Source organism: Leptonychotes weddellii, chromosome 7 (assembly GCF_054177405.1).
Source record: "Leptonychotes weddellii isolate Sample4059 chromosome 7, ASM5417740v2, whole genome shotgun sequence".
In the NCBI taxonomy this organism is placed as follows: domain Eukaryota; kingdom Metazoa; phylum Chordata; class Mammalia; order Carnivora; family Phocidae; genus Leptonychotes; species Leptonychotes weddellii.
This window is the reverse complement of record NC_138375.1, coordinates 80,993,777-81,017,558: the sequence shown is the minus strand read 5'-3', so window position 1 is coordinate 81,017,558 and position 23,782 is coordinate 80,993,777. Positions and strand designations below refer to the sequence as shown.

The 23,782-nt window shown below is 34.5% G+C and overlaps 1 protein-coding gene across 2 annotated transcripts in view; it reads left to right on the top strand.

Annotated features, from left to right (window-relative positions):
* Positions 1-23,782, top strand: part of RASA1 (RAS p21 protein activator 1) — a 107,127-nt gene that overhangs the window by 29,175 nt on the left and 54,170 nt on the right. The window contains exons 2-3 of one of the 2 annotated variants that reach the window (XM_081826610.1): positions 21,885-22,037; positions 23,031-23,170. In XM_081826610.1, coding sequence (XP_081682736.1) covers positions 21,885-22,037; positions 23,031-23,170 — 293 coding nt within the window. The remainder of the gene's footprint in view (positions 1-21,884; positions 22,038-23,030; positions 23,171-23,782) is intronic. The other variant, XM_006727807.3, reaches the window with a different exon arrangement.

Below are 23,782 nucleotides of genomic sequence, written 5' to 3'. Positions count from 1 at the left end.
AGTGAATTGCTTGTTAACTTTATGTATAGGCAGCAATGCTAATAACTTGAATTTTCATGTAATTTTTTTTTGCACACAAAATAATATGTGGCCAGCATAAGATAACAATAAAGCAAGAATAAATAAACATTTTAGTATTACTTGTTAAGATTTAGATATAAGAGGAAATTTCCCAGCAGAAAGCTTATCCTGCTTATTAATGACAGAAATATGATAGGAACATGACAGAAAATTTTTGGATAAAATCATATGCAGTTGTTTTTGGTAATATCTGTATTTAGTTTAATTGCTTTGTTTTAAGGTACTTAAAACTGTATGAGTTTTAGAATAATGCCTATGGTAATGGGGGATGAAAAAGTTGTTTGTTTTTTTTTAAATATTTTTATTTATTTATTTGAGAGAGAGAATGAGAGAGAGAGAGCATGAGAGGGGGGAGGGTCAGAGGGAGAAGCAGACTCCCTGCCGAGCAGGGAGCCCGATGTGGGACTCGATCCTGGGACTCCAGGATCATGACCTGAGCTGAAGGCAGTCGCTTAACCAACTGAGCCACCCAGGCATCCCGAAAAAGCTTTTTATATAAAGAGAGACTAGAGAATTCAGATTTTTTATTACTGAAAAGCTTAAAAATGATGTGTATGATTAAAGTTTACATAAGTAATAGAAAAAGTGAAAAATGGTGACAAAACCCTGAGACGTATAAAAATACACATACCAAAGAGGCAGAAGCATGTATTCCCATCATATCTCTGACCTCCGTGGTCATGAGTTGTTAGTCACAGGGAGACAGAACAGATGAGACAGGACTAGGTCCTGGCTCAGTCATCCATTGACTCAGCTGCTGGTACTGATCATAGAGTCTTAGGCTATTGAGCAGAACATAACATAGCACAGTCTTGGCCTCTGCAAACATTTGGCAGTATTGGGGGTAAAGGGATATTGAGTCCACGATGGTGTAATGGATGAGGGGGAGGGCAGCAGTTGGCAATATACCATTAGAAAGTGGCTAATGTGGATATAACTTTTCCTAATATTGTTTGTGTGTGTGTATCAAAATGTATCTAAGCATGATCCTTTTTAATGTTAAAATGAAGTTTTAGTAAGAAGAGTTTTTCTGTATTTGAATTACTTTTTTTTCTTAAGTATGCATTAAGGATAACATATTGAAGTATGTATAACATACGTAAAGTTTAGCATCATAAGTCTTTATCTCAGTGAATTTTAACAACCAGTACCTATGTATTAATACGCAGTTATTGTATTAATAGGTCTTGTGTATGTGTGATACTATGTGTTAATACCTATTAATATGTTATTACCATTACCATAATCCCTATGTAGTCCATCTTTATTTAAAATATTTTAAAGATTTATTTATTTATTTTAGAGAGAGAGAGTGTGTTAGGGGAGAGGCAGAGGGATAGAATCTCAAGCAGACTCCTGAGCAGACTGGCTGGGCGAGGAGCCAGTTACGAGGTTTGATGACCCTAACATCATGACCTGAGCTGAAACCAAGAGTTGGACACTTAACAGACTGAGCCACCCAGGCGCCCCTGTAATCCATCTTTAAATTTGAGAACAGAGTATTATCAGCGTCCTAGAAGTCCTTTAGTGTCTGCTCCCAGTGTATTACCCATGCCACCTCTCCCAAAGATAAACATGATCCTAACTTTTTATACCATAGATTATTTTTGAATTTTTGATTCTATGTAAATTAGATTTTATATAAATTGAGTTATATAGCACATATTCTTTTGTGTTTATAAACTTTACATTTGTGAGATTGATCCATGTTGTAGCATGTAGCAGTATTTCATTCATCTCATTGCTTATACTGTTACATTGTGACTGTACCACAGTTTATTATCTTTTCTATTGATAGACATGAAATTTAGGTTGTTTCCAGTTCTGTCTTAGAAAGAGTACTACTATGGATTTTCTTGTAATGTCTTTTGATCAACATATATATGCGGTTACATTAATTCCATAGCTACAGTTAAAATTGCTGGATCATAAGATGTTCGTATGGTAGGTTTGGTAGTTATTATTAAATAGTTTTGCAAAGTGCCAGTACCAATTTACATTCTTAGTAGCAATGTATGAGAATTCCAGTTACTCCACATTCTTGCCAACAGTTGGTATTGTTTATTCTTTTCATTGTAGCTGTTTTCATGGATGAGTGATGAAATAGCCCTTGTGGTTTTAATTTTGAGAAATAATGATGATGTGTATCTTTTCATATTTATTGACTATTTTGATAACCTCTTAAATTGTCTTTTCAAGTCTTTTGCTATTTTTCTATTGGCTTTTTTTTTTCTTAGTGATTTCTAGTTGTTCTTTGTCCTGGCTATGAATTCTTTGTTGGATGTATATCTTATAGAAATCAATTTATATCTTACCTTTTTACTATCTTAATGCCATCTTTAATGAACAGATAATTTATATTAATTTATATCAGTTTATATGTCAGGTTTCTTTCCTTTTTTGTTTGGTGCTTTTCTTTTTCTTTTTCTTTTTGGACATGTTTAAGAAATCTTTGCCTGTCCTAGGGGCATAAATATATTTGCTTATCTTTTTTACCAAAAGCTTTATTGTTTTATCTTTCACTTTTAGATGTAACATACATATGGAATTGATTTTTTTGTATGGAGCAAGGAAGGGGTAAACATTCTCCCCCCAACCTTTAAAAATATGCACATCCTGTTGACCCAGCATCATTTTAACCAAAAAACTATCTTTTTTAGGTTTTATCATTGTCATAAATTAACAGCAGTCTAGGAGTGAGTCTTTTACATCTTAATTCTTTTCCTTTGGTTTACTTTATTATCTTTGCAATAAGTCTTGATAAATGATTGCATAAATAACTTTTCTGTAGGACCTGTACAATTTCCTCCTTTTTATTATTGAAATTGACAATTTGTGACTTTTTTCCTTCTGACTTGTCTTGTAGACTCCTCAGTTTTAGTAATCTTCCCAAAAATCAATTTTTGATTTTTCTTAAGTTTTATGTTATACCTTTGCTTTTGATTTCATTAATTCTGTTCTTTTCTCCTTTCTTTTTGCCTTTTTTCATATTTAACTTCTTGTTCTTTTCCTAATTTTTTGAGGTAGATACTTAAATAATAATTGTCCATCTTCTTAACATAAGCCTTTAAGGTCACATAACTCCAAGTCTAGCTTCAGCTGCATGTCACTCATAATTTTATATGTCCTTTCTTCATTATCATTCATTTGAATACTTTGTTTTCCATTGTGATTTCTACTTTGATTCAAGAGTTAATTTCCTTATAGTTGCTTAATTTCCACATAGTTGTTAATAGGTTTTGTTTTTTATTTGTTTGTTTGGTTTAGTGATTACTTGGTTAATTCCACTGAGGCCAGAGAACATAGTCTGAATGATTTCAGTCCTTTGAAATGAGACTTTTTTTTTTTTTTTTTGGATTCAGCACCTGGCAGTTTTGATAAATGTACCATGTTCAGTTGAAAGGAATATATACTCTTTTGTTATTGGATGCAGTTCTCTTTTTCATTTAAGATTTTGTTTATTTGAGAGGGGGAGTATGAGAGAGAGAGAGTGTGTGAGAGAGAGCACAAGCCAGGGGGGTGAGTAGAGGGAGAAGCAGGGAACCCGCTCCGGAACTCCATCCCAGGACCCTGGGATCATGACCTGAGCAGAAGGCAGGTGCTTAACCGACTGAGCTACCCGGGTGCCCCTGGATGCAATTTTCTATATAGGTCATTACATTAAATTTATGAATCTTGGTCATGTCTTTTTATATTTACTGATTTTTTCCTTTGTTCAATTATTTAATTGATTTATTCTTTAATCAATTATTAAAATAGAGAAGTATGTACAAATTTCCCAACCTACAGTGGTTTATATTTTGATGTTATGTTATTGGGTGTATGCATTGTTAGCTTAAATTCCTGGTGAATTGGTCCCTTTATTATTATGAAATGCCCTATGTCTAATAATACTTATTGTTCTAAAATCTAGTTCGGCTGACGTCACTTTTCTCTTGATTAATGCTAGCACGGTACAACTTTTTCTATCCTTTTACTTTTGACCTGTGTTTTGTTTTGTTTTGTTTTAATTTAAGATGTATTTCTCATAAGTGTGTTTTATTTTTTATTCATTCTGACAATCTTGATCTTTTAGTGGTTGCCTTAGAGATTGCAACACATACTGACTTATTGCAGTCTACTGAAAATACTTACTTTTGCCACTTCCCTAACAATGCTAAGAACTTAGTTGAACTCTACTTACACTTCTCCCACTTTTTAACTATTGTCCTGAATTTTCATTGTACGTTGCTTTAATGCTCGGTAGATATTACTGGTTTATACGGTCAATGTTTGTTTAGATTTACCCGTATATTTACCTGCTTTACTTCATACTGCATTTTTATGTTTTCCTGTGAGAACCTTTTTTTTTTTTTTGGGCCTATATAACTTCTTTTAGTATTTCTTTTGGTAAACATCTGTCAACAGATTTACTGTCCACTTATCTGAAAACATGCTTGTTTTTGATTTTGAAGAATATTATATTTGAGCATAAAATTCTAGGTTGGATAATTTTATCTTCTCAGGCTTCCAGTATTTCTGTTGCAAAGTCAGCAAAGATTTTATTGTTATTTCTTTGAAGATAATGCATTTTTGTTCTGACTGCTATTGAAATGTAGCCTTGTCTTTGTTTTTTCATATCTTTATTATGGTGGGCATAGATATGTCTTTTTTTTTTTTTTTTTGGTTGACGGTATACTGAGCTTCTTGAATCTTTGGATTGATATCTTTCCTTGGGTTTGAAAAATTGGTTATTTTCTCTTCAGATTTTCCTTTAAAATTTTTTTTTTTTTAAGATTTTATTTATTTGACAGAAAGAGAGAGAGGGAACACAAGCAGGGGGAGTGGGAGAGGGAGAAGCAGACTCCTGGCTGAGCAGGGAGCCCAATGCGGGGCTCAATCCCAGGCCCCTAGGATCTTGACCTGAGCTGCAGGCAGACGCTTAACGACAGAGCCACCCAGGTGCCCCTAGATTTTGCTTTTGTTACATTCTCTTTTTCCCTTGGAGACTCAAAATACATGTTAATCACTTTAAAAAAAAAATTTTGTCCTCTTCATTTTCTATGCTCTTTTCTGTATTTTCCATTTCTGTATTCTTTTTGTGCTTCTATAAGGATATTTTCTATGAAAGCTACTTATTTATTAGCTTCTTAACAGTATGCCTAATCTGATGCTAATCTGATATTTAGTTCTTAATTTTGTAAATTTGCTTTTTAATCATACCAATTTCATGGTTAAATTCAACCTTTTTATTTATTTTATCCTTTCCTATATTTTCTTGAATCACTACAGTCTCTATTAATTTCAGATTTATTCACCTGTGGGTCTGAAATTGGTAACTTGTGGCTTTTTTTTCTTTTGAACAGTTTTGCTAGAGTCTGTTGATCTTATTAGTTTCTCTAAGAAACAACTTTTTTTTTTCCCTGAAGTTTTATATTATACCTTTGTTTTGTTGTTTTTTGCTTGTTTGTTTTCTTTATTGGGTTCTGTCTCATGATGGGCTCTTTATTTTTAATTAAATGCTAGACATTGTGTTTAACAGCTTATGGGGGATCTGATTGATAATTTGCTACAGAGCATAGCTTACGCTTTCCTCTGGTAAGCAGATAGAATGCAGTCAAATCACTTTATTTAAAAACATTTTTTAAAAGATTTTATTTATTCATTTATTTGAGAGAGAGAGCACATTGGGCGGGGGGAATGGGGAGCAGCAGAGGGAGAGGGTCAAGTAGACTCTGTACTGAGCTGGAGCCTTGGGCTCCATCCATGACCCTGAGATCATGACCAACCCTAAATCAAGAGTCTGATGCTCAACTCACTGAGCCACCCAGATGCCTTACAGTCAAATCACTTTAATCCCCAAATTTTCAAATACTGCATTTTGCTATTCAGAGTCTTTGCTAAGTTTCATATCCCTATAGCTTCAGAATTTAGTAGATCTCTTTAGAGGGGGAACTTAGTTCAGCTTATCATTCAGTTCCTCTGTCTCTCCTTTATGACTGGAATCCTCTTCTCATTATGTGTTTTACCAGCTTTGTGAGACTATCAAAAGCTCCACTGGATTCTTTTCCTGCAAATAGGATCCAGGCAGAAGACCTGGGTCATTTGCTTGTTTTCTCAGCCTCTTTGTGACCCCAATTGGGAAATACTCTGAGGGGAAAAGTGGCAGTGTGGCTGCTGATGGCAGTCTACTTCCTGTGAAATTTGGGCTCCCCAGATTGTGAATGCCTCAGTAACTCTGGGATGACTTCAAATGGACAAACTTCTTTTTTTTTCTCCTTGTATTTTATTTGCTTTTTAAAGTTATTCTTGGTGGAAGGATTATTCTACTGTAAACAGTGTTACAAGTATTAGATGAATACTTCTTGTAAAACAAACAAAAACCAAACAGTAAACAGTTTCCACTCCTTTATACCTCCTTAATCTCATTATCTTAGTAGTAACCATTGCTATTATTTATAGATAAGTTTATTCATAAATATATATGTGTAGCACACATATAAACATATATGTTATGAGTGTTAAGATTGTTATGATTGTTATGAGTGTTAAGATTTTTATGATTCGGGGCGCCTGGATGGCTCAGTTGTTAAGCGTTTGCCTTTGGCTCAGGTCATAATCCCAGAGTCCTGGGATCGAGCCCCACATAGGGCTCCTTGCTAAGCGGGAAGCCTGCTTCTCCCTCTCCCACTCCCCCTGCTTGTGTTCCCTCTCTCACTGTCTCTCTCTCTGTCAAAAAATAAACAAAATCTTAAAAAAAAATTGTTATGATTGTTATGAGTGTTAAGATTATTAAGTTTTCCAATAGGCGTTTATGTTTGCATGTGGGGGAAAAATGTAATATGTATAAGAAAACTGTGTATAGAGAAAGACTTTTGATTTTACTGATAAGTGGGAATGAGTCCCGAATATTGAGATTTTTTGTGCATTCTTTTGAGTAGCAGCATAGTTTGCTATTGGATGTACCTAATTTATTTAGTCAATTCTCTAGCCATTAAATAATTCAGTTTTATCTAATCCTGATATTGTACATAGGTACCATGATGATCCCTGTGTGTTATGTGAGCATATGTGTACATTTAATACTTCACTTTTATTTTGACATACTCATTTTTTGTGTTGTAAAATCTCTCAGTCACCTTTGCAGTTTTTTCTTTTTTGGCTTTTTTAATCATAGATTGTCATCTATCTAGATTTACATATAAAACTATAGTTTTTATAGTTTCATTTTTTAAATTATCTGGCATTTATTTTGTTACTTTTGGGAATCTAAGTTGATTATTTCCAAACATCTAATTGGTCATTGTAGAACTATTTATTGAATACTTTTTGTGCTGTGCCTCCCATTATATATTACATTTTTATATGTGATGGAGGCCTTCTCTGGAATTGATGTGTGCATAGTAGTTGAAAGATGTGTTGCTAGTTGGGTACCTACAGGGAAAGCTTTGGCGGGGGAGAAGGGAAGAAGAGGAAGCAGGTGTATATAATGTTTTGACTAGAGGGAAGACTTAATGTTGTTGGCTATGTCAAGTTATGACAAGGAGTTTATTGATTTTGAAGATTTAGATTTAAGTTGGCTGGCTTGAAGTTCATTTCTCTGTGCATAACTTAGAGTTATCAGTAAGTAAGACTTACTAAATAATTGCTGAAATATGTTAAAGGTAAGGAACATAGCAAACCATTAAATAGAAACTGAAGAATTCTAAAAGAATTTTAAAGAATTCCATAAGCCTGAGATTCAACTAAAGAAAAATTAAAGAGAATATAGTTGATCATCAAAATATTAGTAAACAGAAGAAAGATGTCAAAGCTAGGAAGTTAAAACATCTGAAACATATCAGTAAAACATAATGTTTGAATTAATAAATTGTTTGGGAGTAAGGTACTTGATAATGGAGTTGATCTTATTTAAAAACAATGACAACCAAATATAACTAATGGGGATTGGGTGGCCTTGGCATAAAGAAATAGAAAGTAATTAAAATTTTGGTTATGCTGGTGATGGCCTTGTCTTCCACATAAGAGCTGAGGTTGTTCAGGAAAGAGGTTGGAATAGCTTCGACTAGGTATTGGTTCTGAACCTTAGGGTTCCTTGAGACCCTTTCAAGAGGTCTGTAAAGCTAAAATGGCTTTCATAATACTAAGCCCTTACTTCCATTTCCACTTTGTTGACATTTGCACTGATAGTGCACTGGGAGGTAAAACTTTTGGTATTTTAGTGTAAATTAATGCAGTGGCACTGGACTGTCCTAGTAGTCATTATTTTTGTCTCTGCTGTACACTGGCAGAATAAAAGAAAGCCTGTTTAAACTAAGAATGGCTTAATGTAGCAGTAGGAATTATTTTAAGTTGCAGTCCTTGAGTGTCTTTTTAATGTTTTGTGTGGTGAAATGGAAAATATACATAATACTGTATTCCTGAGTACACACATAATAGTGTATTTCTAAGTACATTGTCCTGAGGAAGAGCAGTTGTGTGATTGACTTGAGAACAAAACTAGGTGCTGCATTTATGGCACACATTTTTGCCATAAAGAACGACAGACAAAGTATGGTAATTCAGACTTGGGTATTTAACAGACATTTTCTTGAAAAAGAACAAAGTGAGCCTGTCACTTTAAGGAAAACTGACAATATTTGGTGCTTTCAAGCAGAATTTGAGCTTAGAATTTTCAGAACCTTATAAGAACTTCCCAGATACTTAATGACTTTTCTGATGATGTTGATGGTTGTTTGAGGTCCCGAAAACCCCCTCAGGTTCAGTGATTTTCCAGAAGGAGTAACAGAACTCAGCAAAGCTGTTACACTCATAGTAACCATTTATCATTCCAAAGGATATGGGTTAAAATCAACAAAGGAAGAAAGTGCATACAGCGGACTCAAGATGCAGGCTTCTAGTTTCCTCTCCCACTGGAGTCATACAGACAATGCTTAATTCTCCCAACAGCAGTGTGTGACAATACCTATGAAGTATTGCCAATCAAGAAAGCTCACCTGAGTCTTGGTGTCCAGAATTTTTATTAAGGGTTGGCCCTATAGGTCTGGAGCCCTCCTGTGGCTGACCTTTGTTACTCCATCAGTTTGATTCCAGGGTCCCCACCATAAGTCACTTTGTTATCATAAATAACCTGGTGTGGCCCAGGGTTCTTAGGCACTCTTTTTGGGCAGGATATTTCAAAGGCTTCGAAGTTATCTCCTAGGAGCCAGGCAAGGGCCAGATGTGCCTAGTTTGGACAACCCCCAGGTGTGCTTTCTGTCTAGTGGTGTTATGAAGAATGTGATGGTTTGATATTATAAAATGTTAAAACTTGAAAGGTTGTCATAGCCCCATGAACCAGTATTGCCAACTGACTACTGCATGATGCTACAAAATATGCATGAGTAAATGATTGAGCAGTGGATTTTAATGGAGCAGAGTATGGAACATTTATAGGTATGGTTAGATACTATATTCATCTAACTTTTAAGTAACTACATTAAGTAACAGTCTGCTTATACCATGAATGAAAGCAATAGCAGCAACTAATTAAATGCAGAAACAGATAATGAGTATCCAGATAATGTTCTCAGTTTTATTTTTAATACTGCTAATATTCACATATATAACACACATAAACAAATTTCTTTTGGGTCCTGTAGTTTTTTAAACATGTGAAAGGACCTAGAGACCAAAAAACTGGTCTAGAGGTAATAAAAGGATGAGATGAACAGCTAAACAAAGGGAAGGGTAGGCTTATTAGTGGGATCTCAGAACTGGAATCAGGGATTTGAATGCAATCATGAGTCTTGTCTTGTCCTCTTCTCTTCTTTTTTTCTTTCTTTTCTTTTCTTTTTTAAGAGAGGGAGAGAGAGAGAAAATCTTAAGCAGTCTCCATGCCCAGCGCAGAGTTCAATGTGGGGCTCGATCTCACAACCCTGAGATTATGACCTAAGCCAAAATCAAGAGTAGGACACTTAACTGACTGAGCCATCTAGGTACCCCGTTACTCTGCATTTCTTATCTCTGTATTTGTTTGGCCCTGTCAGCTCATTCTTTCTTATCATAGACTGGCTCTTCCAAGTGATGGGAAATATAGCAAACACACAAAACCCCCCTTTTTTTGACCGCGTATCCTATGGTATATGCTATCAGAGAAGGACTGACTCTTTTTTAATTCCATTGTGAACAGAGTATTTTAAAAGAAAGTATGATTCTGCTTGGTTCAGGTACTCACCATGGAATGATGAATTTTGACTAGGCCAAGTTCTTAAAAGAAAATGAAAGCTTCCTCAGAAACCATGTTGTTGAAATTGGGGAAGAAAGACCTCCTAGAGAGAGGGTGTGAGTATTTTCCCTGAATGGGATGGCTGCTCAACAGGCAACTCCCAAATCAGCATCTTTTGAGTTTCAGCAAGTTGTATGGATTGCAGACATTATGGGAATTCAGAGTAAGGGTGGTTTTTGGGGTGTCCAGGTGAGGGAACACCATGTTCATAAGTAAGTACAGAATTATGTTGCAGCTCTTATTAATAGCCAATAAGCAAAAGCTTCCTTCTAGAAATCTATTGTTTTAAAAGAAGTGTGCTATCTTTTGGGGTTTTCAGAGAACATCTCAATCTGGAGTAAGTACAGTTGACCCTTGAACAACACAGGTTTGAGCTCCACTAACATGCAGATGCTTTTCAATAAATATAGTACAGTACTGTAAATGTTTTTTCTCTTCCCTATGATTTTCTTAATAACATTTTTTATTGTAAGAATATAATGTAGAATACATATAACATACACAATATTTTTTAATTGGCTGTTTATGTTATCAGTAAGGCTTCCCAGTTGAAAGTAGACTATTAGTAGTTAAGTATTGAGGGAGTCAGAAGTTATATGCAAATTTTCCACTGTATGGGGTTGGTTCCCCTCTAACTCTTCCATTGTTCCGGGGCCAACTGTATAGAGTACTGTTTGATATCTCATGTTAGAATGCTTCATATAGTAGAGGACTGAACAGTTGCTCCTGGCATTATTGTATTTTATGTACTATTAAATAAAAAGCAACTTGAGGGGGCTCCTAGGTGGCTCAGTTGGTTAAGTGTCTGCCTTCGGCTCAGGTCTTGATCCAGCCCTGCATCACGCTCCCTGCTCAGCGGGGAGTCTGCTTCTCCCTCTGCCCTTCATCCCCACTCATGCCCTCTCTCTCTCTCTCTCAAATAAATAAAATATTTTTTAAAAAGAAGCAACTTGAGAATAACAGCTTTGTTCTCCAGAGTTTTTATATATTAGTAATGAGTCAAATACTTCCTAGCAGTTATGGTTATTTGTTTTGCTTAGGAAACAATGTTGATATAAAATAGAATACACCCTAGGTCAAAAAAACCCCTAATTTTAATAAATCAATATGTAGGGGGCGCCTGGGTGGCTCAGTCGTTGAGCGTCTGCCTTCAGCTCAGGTCATGATCCCAAGGTCCTGGGATCGAGCCCCGCATTGGGCTCTCTGCTCAGCGGGAAGCCTGCTTCTCCCTCCCCCACTCCCCCTGCTTGTGTTCCCTCTCTCGCTGTGTCTCTCTCTGTCAAATAAATAAATAAAATCTTTAAAAAAAATAAATAAAAAAATAAATCAATATGTAGGTTGATCCTTTGATTTCTGTTAATGAAAGTTCAGAATTTTAATCAAAATGTTCTGTGACTTCTTAGACAATTTATTTGTAATTCATTAAAATTTAGCAAAAATAGGGATAGTAGATGTTCAAGTCTATCAAAGTAATACATTTTAAACTGACATTTTTGTGGACAGATTTCAGGGAGCCATTAATGTTTAATTTCTTTGTGGTAGAATGCCTTAAGACCAGATCTGTTTATTTGAAGAGACAAGCTAGAAGGGTATAAAGTTAAAGCCAGTATAAGGAATAATTATTAGCTTGTGCCATGGCTCTCCTGCTTAACAAATGCTGTCTAAGGTATCATTGTTCTGGCCATGGTACCTGGAAAACAGTTCTTTCTTTAGACAGTTACTGTGGTCATGCTCTTGAGGGTCTTTTGGTTTCATAATGTAAAATATAGTTGTGGGAAAATTTTTAAAAGTCAATGGATAGCTTATTCTCATTTCTAGATAAGCAGTAGACAAATGTTAAGTTTGATAATGACAAACATACTTCAAAACTTAAACCTTTTTCTTCTCTAAATTCTGTACCTCTCTCTCTCAAAGATAGACAGGAGCCTTTTGTGGTGGCGTTTTTTTTTTTTTTTAAAGATTTTATTTATTTATTTGACAGAGACACAGCGAGAGAGGGAACACAAGCAGGGGGAATGAGAGAGGGAGAAGCAGGCCTCCCGCGGAGCAGGGAGCCCGATGCGGGGCTCGATCCCAGGACCCTGGGATCATGACCTGAGCTGAAGGCTGACGCTTAATGACTGAGCCACCCAGGCACCCCTTTTGTGGTGGCCTTTGAATGCCAGGTTGAATAGTTTATACCTCATTTGGTAACGGATAGCCATTTGTAGACTTTTAAGTTATTAGAGTGAAATGCTTGAGCCTATGGCTTAGGAAGAGCCTGTTGGGAAGATCAATCTTTCCATAGTTGTGGGAAGGGTTGAAACAGTGTGAGAAGAAAAGCGGGTTTGAACTAGAGTAATTGAAGAGGGAATGAAAAACTGGAGAATAATTTGTATATTGCAGCTCCAGTGATGTTGGAGATGCGATATACAAGTTGGCACTGGTGTTTTGGCTAGAGAGATAGGAAGGAATCAGAGTTGCGAATCTGAACATTAGGAAGGATGCTGGTGCTATTAACAGCATAGAGAAGTAAAGAGGAAGAGAGAGAGGAAGAGAGAGAGAGAGAGTGTGTGTGTGTGTGTGTGTGTGTGTGTGTGTGTTGGTAGGGGTAATTGCTAATTTTTTAGACTTGGCTGTATTCACCTTAAGTTGAAGATTCTTATTAGCAGGTACTTGTTCATTTAGGCCTGATGCTTAGGAAGAAAGTCAGGTTTAGCGAAAAGAATTTGGGAAATCATTCTCATAGAAGTTAGAGTTTGAGCTGGTACTGAAGTACTGGTATTTCCATGAGTAAGAATAAATAGAGAATAGAAAATTCTGAGGAAAAAAAAAACTCACAGGAAATGCTTTAATTTTAGGATGATCTTTGGTTAAATTGCATAATCTTTCCATCTTTATTTTTTTTTAAAGTTATGTTGGAAAAACGCTTCGAGAAAGTGCAGAGGGGGAGTGCCTAAAACATAGTGGGTGCTTAAAAAATAGTTGTTGAATGAATAAATATAATTTAGTCGGGATGTAGGAGTTTATAGGGGAATAAATGGGCACACTGTGGAGAATTTTGAGCTATGGTCTAATGCCCCCCCCCCCCCAATGGCTGGGACCAGATTAGAGAATAGAACTTAGAATATTTTGAACTTTTAAAATGTTCTTTGAGATATATTTCTGAGGAAATGAAAGAAGTTCAGCAAGTAAGGTTGTAAGTCTAGTCTAATTTGAAAGCATATATTCTTTACATATTTTCTGCTAAGAAGTTGATGTGTAAGGAATACTTTGAAAGTTGGAAGTATTCTCATGCTTTTATATCTGTATGTAGACTTATTTTGCCATACTTTTTCCTCTGCCTAATAACATCTTTCTCAGAACCTTCTCAGTCCCCTTCTTTCTGTGAATCAGTTGCTACTCATCTTTTAAGTTTCCGTTTAGCCATCAGTTTTTTCAGGAAGTGTATTCCAAAATCCTAAGCCTGATGTTTTTCTCTGTGCCCCTACATTCTAGTACTTACTGGACCAGATTGCAATTGCTTGTTTTGTCTATATTCTCCACTGGATCATAAATTTCTATGTCATGGTGTTCATTGGTGTTAACTTGTTTTCTACCATGTAGCACGATGCTTGGCCGTTGTTGGAGATGAACTAAATAAAAGGCAGTTTTAGGCTAAAATTTGCTTTCAGATTCAGTGTTTTTTTTTTTTTTAATTTTTTTAAAGATTTTATTTATTTATTTGACAGAGACACAGCTAGAGAGGGAACACAAGCAGGGGGAATGGGAGAGGAAGAAGCAGGCTTCCTGCAGAGCAGGGAGTCTGATGCGGGGCTCGATCCCAGGACCCTGGGATCATGACCTGAGCTGAAGGCAGACGCTTAATGACTGAGCCACCCAGGCGCCCCTCAGATTCAGTGTTTTAAAGATCTGTCTTAAAATGGCGCAATTGGTTAAGCGACTGCCTTCGGCTCAGGTCATGATCCTGGAATCCCGGGATCGAGTCCCGCATCGGGCTCCCTGCTCGGCAGGGAGTCTGCTTCTCCCTCTGACTCTCCCCCCTCTCGTGTGCTCTCTCTCTCTCTCTCTCCCTCTCACTCTCTCAAATACATGAATAAATAAAATCTTTAAAAAAAATAAAATAAAAATAAATAAATAAAAATAAAATACAGTTAAGAAATGTTTTAGTTGCAATAGGTAGCCACTGAATCACCATTCCGTCCAAAGTTTTAGAATGAGCATTGTGACATTAAAGAAACGGTGTTTCTTTTTACATAAAGGATTGTTTCCAAGGTGGTTGACAACTGTGTTGCAGCAAGGTGGCCACAAGTCATTTCCTCCTGTTGTTTTTCATGAGGTCAGTTACTGTTATGACACTGTAATTGTTGAGAAAAACTCAACCATAAGAATTGGGAGTTTTTGAGGAATGAAATTACACAGATAGAAGTCAATGACGAGGGAGGTAGGAATTGGTATTAGCCTCCTGCTAGTAATTATTGTGCTTTTTCTTCCTCTTTTCTTTTCCTTTTTTCCTTTTCTTTTTCCTTTCCTTTTCTTTCTTTCCTTCCTTCTTTCTTTCTTTCTTTCTTTCTTTCTTCCTTCCTTCCTTCCTTCCTTCCTTCCTTCCTTCCTTCCTTCCTTCCTTGTTTCTTCCTTCCTTCCTTCCTTCCTTCCTTCCTTCCTTCCTTTCGTTTTCTTTCAACACTTTTGATTAGTGCATAACATTTTTGGAGAGGGTATGGCTTTTTCTACTCTTCCCTATCTGTTATTTAGGGTAATGGGAGTTAAGGGTAATGAGAATGAGGCTATCTTGGTTGAGTGCCTTTTAATATAAACTTTTGCCTATGTAAGCATTGTGTTGGTTTCCATCTTTTTTATATTAGTCTTTCAGCAGACTGAATTTTTGGTGGGTAGGTCACATGGCAGTGCTTTTCTTTAGAAGTACTCCCAGGAACTAAAACCTCTTTCGGACTCTGTAAATATGCACTTGGAGCAAAAGGAAATAGAATTTCTACTCTTGGATTGAGCTAATTTGATTTGAGATATATAGCTAAATACACGATATTTGTCTGAACACATGAATATACTCAAGATACCTAACATACACACATAAGCATTACATAAACCTACTGTTTACATAAGCATTTTTTTCTCAAGTTTAGTGATGTAGTTGGTCTGGAGTAGAGGGCATTTGAGGAGCCATATAGGGGTATATTAAACCTGTTATGCTTATTAGTCTAGTGGTTGTTCAAATGAATTTACTAGTGACCAAATTTTAATCTCTCAGCATTCACTTTTCTTAACCATCAACTCAGACTCAGTGACTGTAAGAACTCTGTTGAAAGGAAATATGGGGGCTTTAAGGGATGTATACTAGTTTTAGCAAATTTTTTGTGTATATCATACCATCTTGAAATAACCAGTTCAATTTCAGAAAGGACAAACATGTATAAGAAAATCTGATTAGCATCTTTGAGAATCACAGAAAAACTTTCAGAGTTTGTAGTATGATCAGACACAGAATCCCAGGTGATTTGGGTGACAGAAGAGATTTCTTGGCAATTGGATATCTGCATATACATTTCTCTGTAAGAACTTTGTTGCCTGTCAGTGACATAATTAAGAGGAAGAGTATAGTGGAAAGTAAAAGTGAACTGGGAACTTCAATTTAGTTTCCTTTTTAAAAGGAAGTGTGTTGATGGTGACTGTTTTAATTGTTTTCTACTGTAGTAGACCATTTCCATTTAGGAATGTCAAGTTAGTTGTAAGCAATTGTATAGTTTGAATGAAGTGCCTGTCTATATTCACGCCAGCTGGTTTTCTCATTGCATAGATTTCTGTATTTTTCCTGTCAGGAGAGACAAACTAAAGAGCACAGAAGTCTCTGTAAGGCTCCTCAAAAGTCCCTTACCGATATACAATATAAGTTTATAAATATAAACAATTCATGTTATCCCATGTTTAAAAGTAAAATGATTCCTGCAACTTGTCCAACTTGTCTCTTCTGTTGTTGACTTTTTAAATATATAGCATCATCTTGGATGGTATGTTATCTTAGATAAACTGATTACGTAGTTTCTGTTGAAATCAAGGGACTCTGTATCTGCCTGTAAGTTTTCTCAACTTTAAGAAACAAAACAAAGGAACGTTATGGGGGGAAAAAGCGAGGAAAACCAAGAAACAGACTGCTAACTATAGAGAACAAATTGATGGTTGCCAGAGGTGAGGTGGGCCGGGGGATGGGTGGGATGGGTGAAATAGGTGATGGGGATTAAGGAGTGCACTTGTGATGAACACTGGGTGATGTATGGAAGTGTTGAATCACTATATTATACACCTGAAACTAATATTACACTATATGTCAAGTAACTGGAATTTAAATGAAAACTGGGGAAAAAAAAGATTTCTCAAAAAAATTACAAGGCTAGCTGAGAAAAATATATTTACTTATTAAATTTCCTGTTTTCTTTTCCCTACCTCCTTAAAAGAAAAAGAGGGGTACTTTACTCTTAAATAAAACATTAGATACTTAATTATTAAAGTGCTATATTAGCAAAATTTAACTCACAGTATTTCCAGTGCATACTTTCTTTGTCATCCCTCCAAAGAATATATCCACTGGAGAAAGAATGGGGCTATCTGAGGGTTTTTTTCTGGAGTTGCCAGGAGAAGTGGAAGAATTTCTAGTTTATGAATACATTGGCATCTCTAGTCCCACTTAATATGTATGATCTGTAATGTTGAAAAAAGGAATTTTGGGAAAAGAAATTTTCTCTTAAAAATAAGGCTTTCGCAGATACAAAGATTTGTGTCTTGTGTTCTCTTTCCAAAATTAGCTGGAAGGTGAAACAAGACTGGAAAATAGGAAGATAATTGGGGCTTAGGTGATCTACAAATTAATCATCCTTTAGGCCACAGTCATAAAATTTGGGATTTTCATTGATGAAATTGTATTAATCAGTCCTGTAGTCTTTCATATGTATATATAATTTTATATGTATTATTTCATCTAATAATAATATCAAGCCAACCTACTATGAGGTAGATACTGTTATTATATGCCTTTTATAGAGGAGAAAACTGAGGCTCAGAAATTAAGTCATTTGCCCACACTTGTACAGCCAGGGGGCAGAGCTACAATTCAAACAAAAGCAGGGTGCCTCCAGAGGCTTTACTTAACCATTATGCAATTAGAGCCTATGTAGTCGTTTTGCATTTTTATATTTTTCTTTGAAGGAGTTCAGGACAATATGTAATTTATTCTGAGGTTGAGGTGGATTGTTTTTCATATTTCATAAGTGATGGTAATAAGGTAACAAAGTGTAGAGGCTTGACCAGAGTCATGGAGGTTTCTGGTGAGTTTTCATCTTACTAGTTGGTTTAGTCTCTTCTGAAGAAGTTTAGGAGGTGTCAATGTGGCCATCCTTCTTTTAGCTCTGTCCATCTCAAGTATTTTCATATATTTTTTAGGCCTAGCTAACAGTCCTCAAAGATCAGAACTTGCTTATTGACATTGAAGAAGAATTTTTTTTTTTAAAGATTTTATTTATTTATTCATGAGAGACACAGAGAGAGAGAGAGAGAGGCAGAGGGAGAAGCAGGCTCCCAAGGAGCAGAGAGCCCGATGCGGGACTCGATCCCAGGACCCTGGGATCATGACCTGAGCCGAAGGCAGACGCTCAACCATCTGAGCCACCCAGGCGCCCAGAAGAATTTTTTTTTTTTTTCATTGGTAGGGAGTTGGAACTAGACTTCTAAAGTTTTTCCAACATTACGCTTTATGATTTGACACTTCTTCCTTCATTCAACAAATGCTTTTAAAATTAATATTACTATGTGCCAGGTATGTTCTGTGAGTTAAAATTGCCGTAAATGTAATAAGCAGAATAACAAATTTACCTTAGGTAATGGCGCCCATAGATATTGGGTAATCTCCTGTTGCACTCAGAATATCCTCATACCCCAATGCAATACCAGTTATTCTGTGTTCCTTAGAGGTATTCTAGATTCAGTTGCATTTCTTGTTGTTTTTCTTTTTAACTTATTTGAAAACAATCACCAGCAAAACGGCCCTTAACAAGATATAATAAGACTTTGATTGTAAAGATTGTAAAGAAATAGTGGAAATGATTAGATTTTTTCATTTCCTTGTAATATTGCTACTGTGACTATGTGTACAGTCAGAAAGTGTAGCATTTTTGTTAAATGAATCTTAAACTGATATCCACTAGGGGCACATCTCCTCTAGGGGAGTTCACATCTTTGGTATGAGGGTATGTTTTGAGAAGCCATATTCCACATTATTTTTTTTTATATATAAAATGAATTTATTACAAATTTCAGAAAGTTAAAGTAGCTTTTTTTTTTTTGGCTCCTGGGATTAAATAGAATATATAATGATTCTCTGTGAGAAATTAACAACTTAAGTATTCTGAATTTCTTGGTAGGTGAAATTTTATGCTTATCAAAAAGTTCATGGGTTAAAAAAGGGTTGAGAGACATTGTTTTAAAGACCCAAGGACTAGTGCTCAGTGGATATAGGGCTTAGGTTCTATAAATCTGTGAAGTACTTCAACCAAATCATATCACATTGGAATTGAGATCTACTTACAAAATAACTTGTTTTAGCTACATCTCATGATGCTATATGCATTTATAATAAAATAATTATTTTACCAAGCATGATACTGATCTTTTTATTTCCAAGTTTTTAAATGTGATAAAGACTGCATATTGTAATAGCTTAGTCGAAGTGCTTTTTATGTTTCAATAATAGCTTTAAAATAGCTGGTCAGATACATTTAAAATATTCTTGTTAGTATGATTCACCTTAATAATTTCAAATTAACAATAAAGATAATTCAAGAAAGTCTGAGTTTTGATTAAGATAATTCAGTTGTTTTGTTTGTTTGTTTTGTTTTGTAGAATAGCCAGTGACTTTTAACAATGGAACTTCAACATTTAGAGGATCTGACTCAACTACATATGTGCTCATCCAGCCTATTACTGGATAACTTAATTTCAGTTTATAATCATAATAAATAATTGACTTTTTTTTTTTTTTACTATAGTTGACACACAATGTTATATTAGTTTCAGGTATACAACAGTGATTTGACAAATTTATACAGTATGCTGTGTTCACCACAAGTGTAGCTACCATCTATCACCATAGATTGCTAGTACAATATTTGACTGTATTATGCTGTGCCTTTTGTTCCTGTGACTTACTCATTTCATAACTGGCAGCCTGTATCTCCTACTCCCCTTCACCTGTTTTGCCTATCCCTCCACTCCTCTCCCCTTTGGCAATCATCAGTTCTCTGTATTTACAGGTCTGATTCTGTTTTTTATTTATTTGTTTATTTAAAAATTACAAAAAAAAATAAATAAAGGATTGACATGTTTTGCATCATGTATTTGAAGCTTAATGAGCTTTTGACATAAAGGGAATTACTAGTATTCAAGAAACAAAGTTGTTTGTTTAAAGTAAAGTCTGTCTTAAACTGAATACCTGTATAAAGCCAGAATCTTACAGAAAGTACAGAGCTAAAAACTAAAAAATCATAAATATATCTTTTATATATCAGTAAAAGTTTCTAGGCAAGTATTTATTATAAATGAGTAATTAATTGTGTAACACCTCATGACCTTGTGTATCATCTTGTGGTGGGTTCACAGGATGGAGATTAAATGAAATTTTTTAATTTTGACATTTTGGCTAAAACAACAGAAATTTAACAAATAGTACATAAAAATAGGAGTTTTGCTTATAATTGTTTTTAGTTTTTGTCTCTTCAGTGTGTAAATCTGCTCTGTGGGATAGCTTCATTGCTTTAGGTAATAAAGAATGTACGAATTTTGTATTCTAAGGACATGTCCCATGTATTTTCACAACTAAATAAATTTCTAAATTTTTTTTTAAATGGTGACTTTTTAAATCTCTTTATTTTCATTTTTTTTTTAAAGATTTTATTTGAGAGAGCAAACATGAGCGGGGAGGGGGCCGGGCAGAGGGAAAGGGAGAAGCAGACTCCCCACTGAGCAGGGAACCTGATGGGGGGCTCCATCTCAGGACCCTGAGATCGCGACCTGCGCTGAAGGCAGACACAACCTACTCAGCCACCTGGGAGTCTCTCTAAGTAAACTTTGTCCTGATTGTATGTGGTTAAATTTTAGCTCTTCAAGGAACTTTTAATCATCATTAGTCTAAACTTTTCCTTTTAGATTTAAAAAAAGAGAAAACAGTTCTTGAAAGTTAAATGTACTTGTCAGTAGCCTTAAATATAATGGTTGAACTGAGATTAGAATTTTAGAAGAAAGCAGTGTTGATTGTTCTTTGCCTTCTTCCTCTAATACTGTTTATAATTATGTTGTTCCTATTAAGACGAAGCTTTGTAATTTTTTTCATTATTTCATTTCAGTCTTATGCACAGACTTCAAATAAGTGGGTTGATTTTTAAAAGAAAATTGAAAATTCTTTTAAGTTTTTTTTTTTTTAATAAACTAATGAGTCAAGAATAGTTAACTTTCCTCACAGCAAGTTTACAAAAATAGGAGTATTACAAAAATAGTCATAGGACTGCAATAGTTTTAACTATTGACTTATGGCTAGATATTAAATACATCAATGCAATATGAATGTTTTATTGTTTTACTCTGAGTGTTTCAAGAGAGACTACAAGTATCAAGGGTGAGTTCGGATGACTAACATATTGAAGGTGTAAAAATATTTCATAACAGTTACTTTGTAGAACTATTACCATGGCCATGTGAAAATTCCAATATGTTTCTAATTATGCTTCTGTTTATATCAATCCATGAGTCTTTTATAGGCATAAATTGGTAGCATGGGTGATGCTGGAATTATTGCCAGTCATTTAAGCAGATTATCTGGTAGTATGGTAGGTAGAACATATTTAAATTGAGAGTAGGAAAATTAAAGGGAAAAAGGTATTATTTATTACCCACATGTTTGTTAAATAAATTTGAGGAATTAAGATCAGACATGTGGTTATGGAGTAAATCATTTTAAGACCAAAGGGAATAATCAGTGTCATGTTGAAATAGGAAATTAGAATAGTAGTCTTTGGACAATGTCATTCTATTTTCCTGTTCTAGGGCACAGACACTGAAATGGAATAAAGTTTTATTTTCTTACAGGTACCATGTGCCTTGCTTGCTATGTCAAGTGATATACTTAGGTTCTTTAGTATATAGAAAGGTAGTAATTAATTGTTTCCATTTGTCCATCGTATTCTTATTTTTCTAAATAAATATTTGATTGTAATAAGTGTTAATATCTTGACCAGGTAGACAATCCTGGAGGTAGAAAGATGGACAGAAATGGAAGAGGTTCATATGTGAGATGATTAGTCCTGAGTTTATAGAACAAATTAAAAACTGAATAAATGAATTTTTTTCTGAGAGACTGAGAAGTTAAAAATAATTGAGTTAAAATTGGAATAACCTATCAAAAGTAAAAGGTAAATGTTTACATTTAAGTATTTAAAACCTCTATTATTAAGTTTCTCAACTACCACTATTAATTTTATGGTTGCTATTTGTATTCTAATCACAACTTTTTTTCCCTTAGGTGGTATCATGGAAAACTTGATAGAACTATAGCAGAAGAACGCCTAAGGCAGGCAGGGAAGTCGGGCAGTTACCTTATAAGAGAGAGTGATCGGAGGCCAGGATCCTTTGTACTTTCATTTCTTAGCCAGACAAATGTTGTCAACCATTTTAGGTAAGTCTTTATTTCTAATATGAGGCTAAATAATATAGTTACTTTGCTGTAGTGTTCTTAAATACACCTGCTTTAATAAAGGTGAATGTTTCAGTGATATTTAAGTGATGGGGTAAGTGATTTTCAGTTTTCAATTATGTGATTTAATCAGATGATTATAGAGTAGATACTGAATGCATGCTTTTTTTGTTTAAAAACAATATAATTGGGCATTGTGCTAATCTCAAATATAATGATCACTGTTAAAGTATAAAGAATTATGAAGAAACTTTGGTTAAGCAGAAATAAAGGAAATGTATATTTTTAGACTACAGAGTAACAAAATATAGGAAACAAAGTAAAGATGTGTGCCCTTTAATTCATTTTTGCTTCACTGTTCTGAAATTCTTTGCAAACATTCATGTCAAAGGTATGTAGATTTTCAAGTACAGATATCAAAGTTTACATAAATACACATACCTATATTATTGTCTTCAATTTCATTTTTATGGGAGACATTGAAAAAAATCATTTTTGCCTGTAATGTTAACTGATAAAATGTTTGTATGTTCTTGACTTTCACATTTTAAAATAAGTTTTAAGAGTACTTTATACCACACGTCGAATGTGAAATTATTATAATACTCTAAATATTTTGAGATCTGTAAGCTACTTTTAGCCAGAGAAAACTTACTAATGTTGCTATTTAGTCTTAAATATGAAGAGTGAGCAGAGTATCTGAAGATAGACTTATAAATATTGCAATGAAGAATGTAATGGGGTTTGTAAGTCAGATATGTATTTCATATCTATCACATGTATGCATATATATTTTTAGAAGAAATAACCTCAGGTAAATTTGCATTGGCAGATATTAATAAGTGGTATTTTAATACAAGGATATAGTAAAGGAAAAGAGTATAAAAATTAGGGAGTTTAATTTCTTTAGAACTTGGTGTTCAAAATTGGCTCTAAAGGTTTTTGTTATACTGTATTTTTTTCCTGTACAAATAGGATTATTGCTATGTGTGGAGATTACTACATTGGTGGAAGACGTTTTTCTTCACTGTCAGACTTAATAGGCTATTACAGTCATGTTTCCTGTTTGCTTAAAGGAGAAAAATTGCTTTATCCAGTTGCACCACCAGAGGCAAGTAAAACTTAAATAAAAATATTTTTCAGAAATTTATTATTTCACTTTACTATGAGGTTAGCTCTTACTCAGTTTCTTATGGTATTTATTATAAATCAAGAAATATTGTTTTAAATTTTAATTCTGGTTGTACTGTCAGCAAAACTGATATCGTCTTCAAAAAATTTTTTTCAGTAATTTTGTATTTAAGTTGCTAGATTTTTTTTTTTTATAATACTGTATGGTGATAGCTTAACATATTTTTAAGTGAGTGAGCAGTAATGACTGATAGCATAGTGCTAATCAGTTGCTGCAAGATTCTGAAACGCCTTCTACATCATCAGAGAAAGATTAATTTATATGTTCCATGTAGTTCATTTAAAATTAAATGGCTACTCATATTACTTGGTAAAAACATTGGTTATACAGTTAAAATAATTTCTATAAAAAAAAAAACAGAAACAAGACAATATTTCTAGGCTTTGAGTATTTAGAACCTTACTAAAAACGATTTGAATGATCCTGTGTTCATAATGAGGATTTTTATTGGTTTGAACTTTATGTGGATATACCTGATTTGACTTTAACATAAAAAGATTATTTATCTTTTGTAAATCTTTTTTCTTTTCTTATA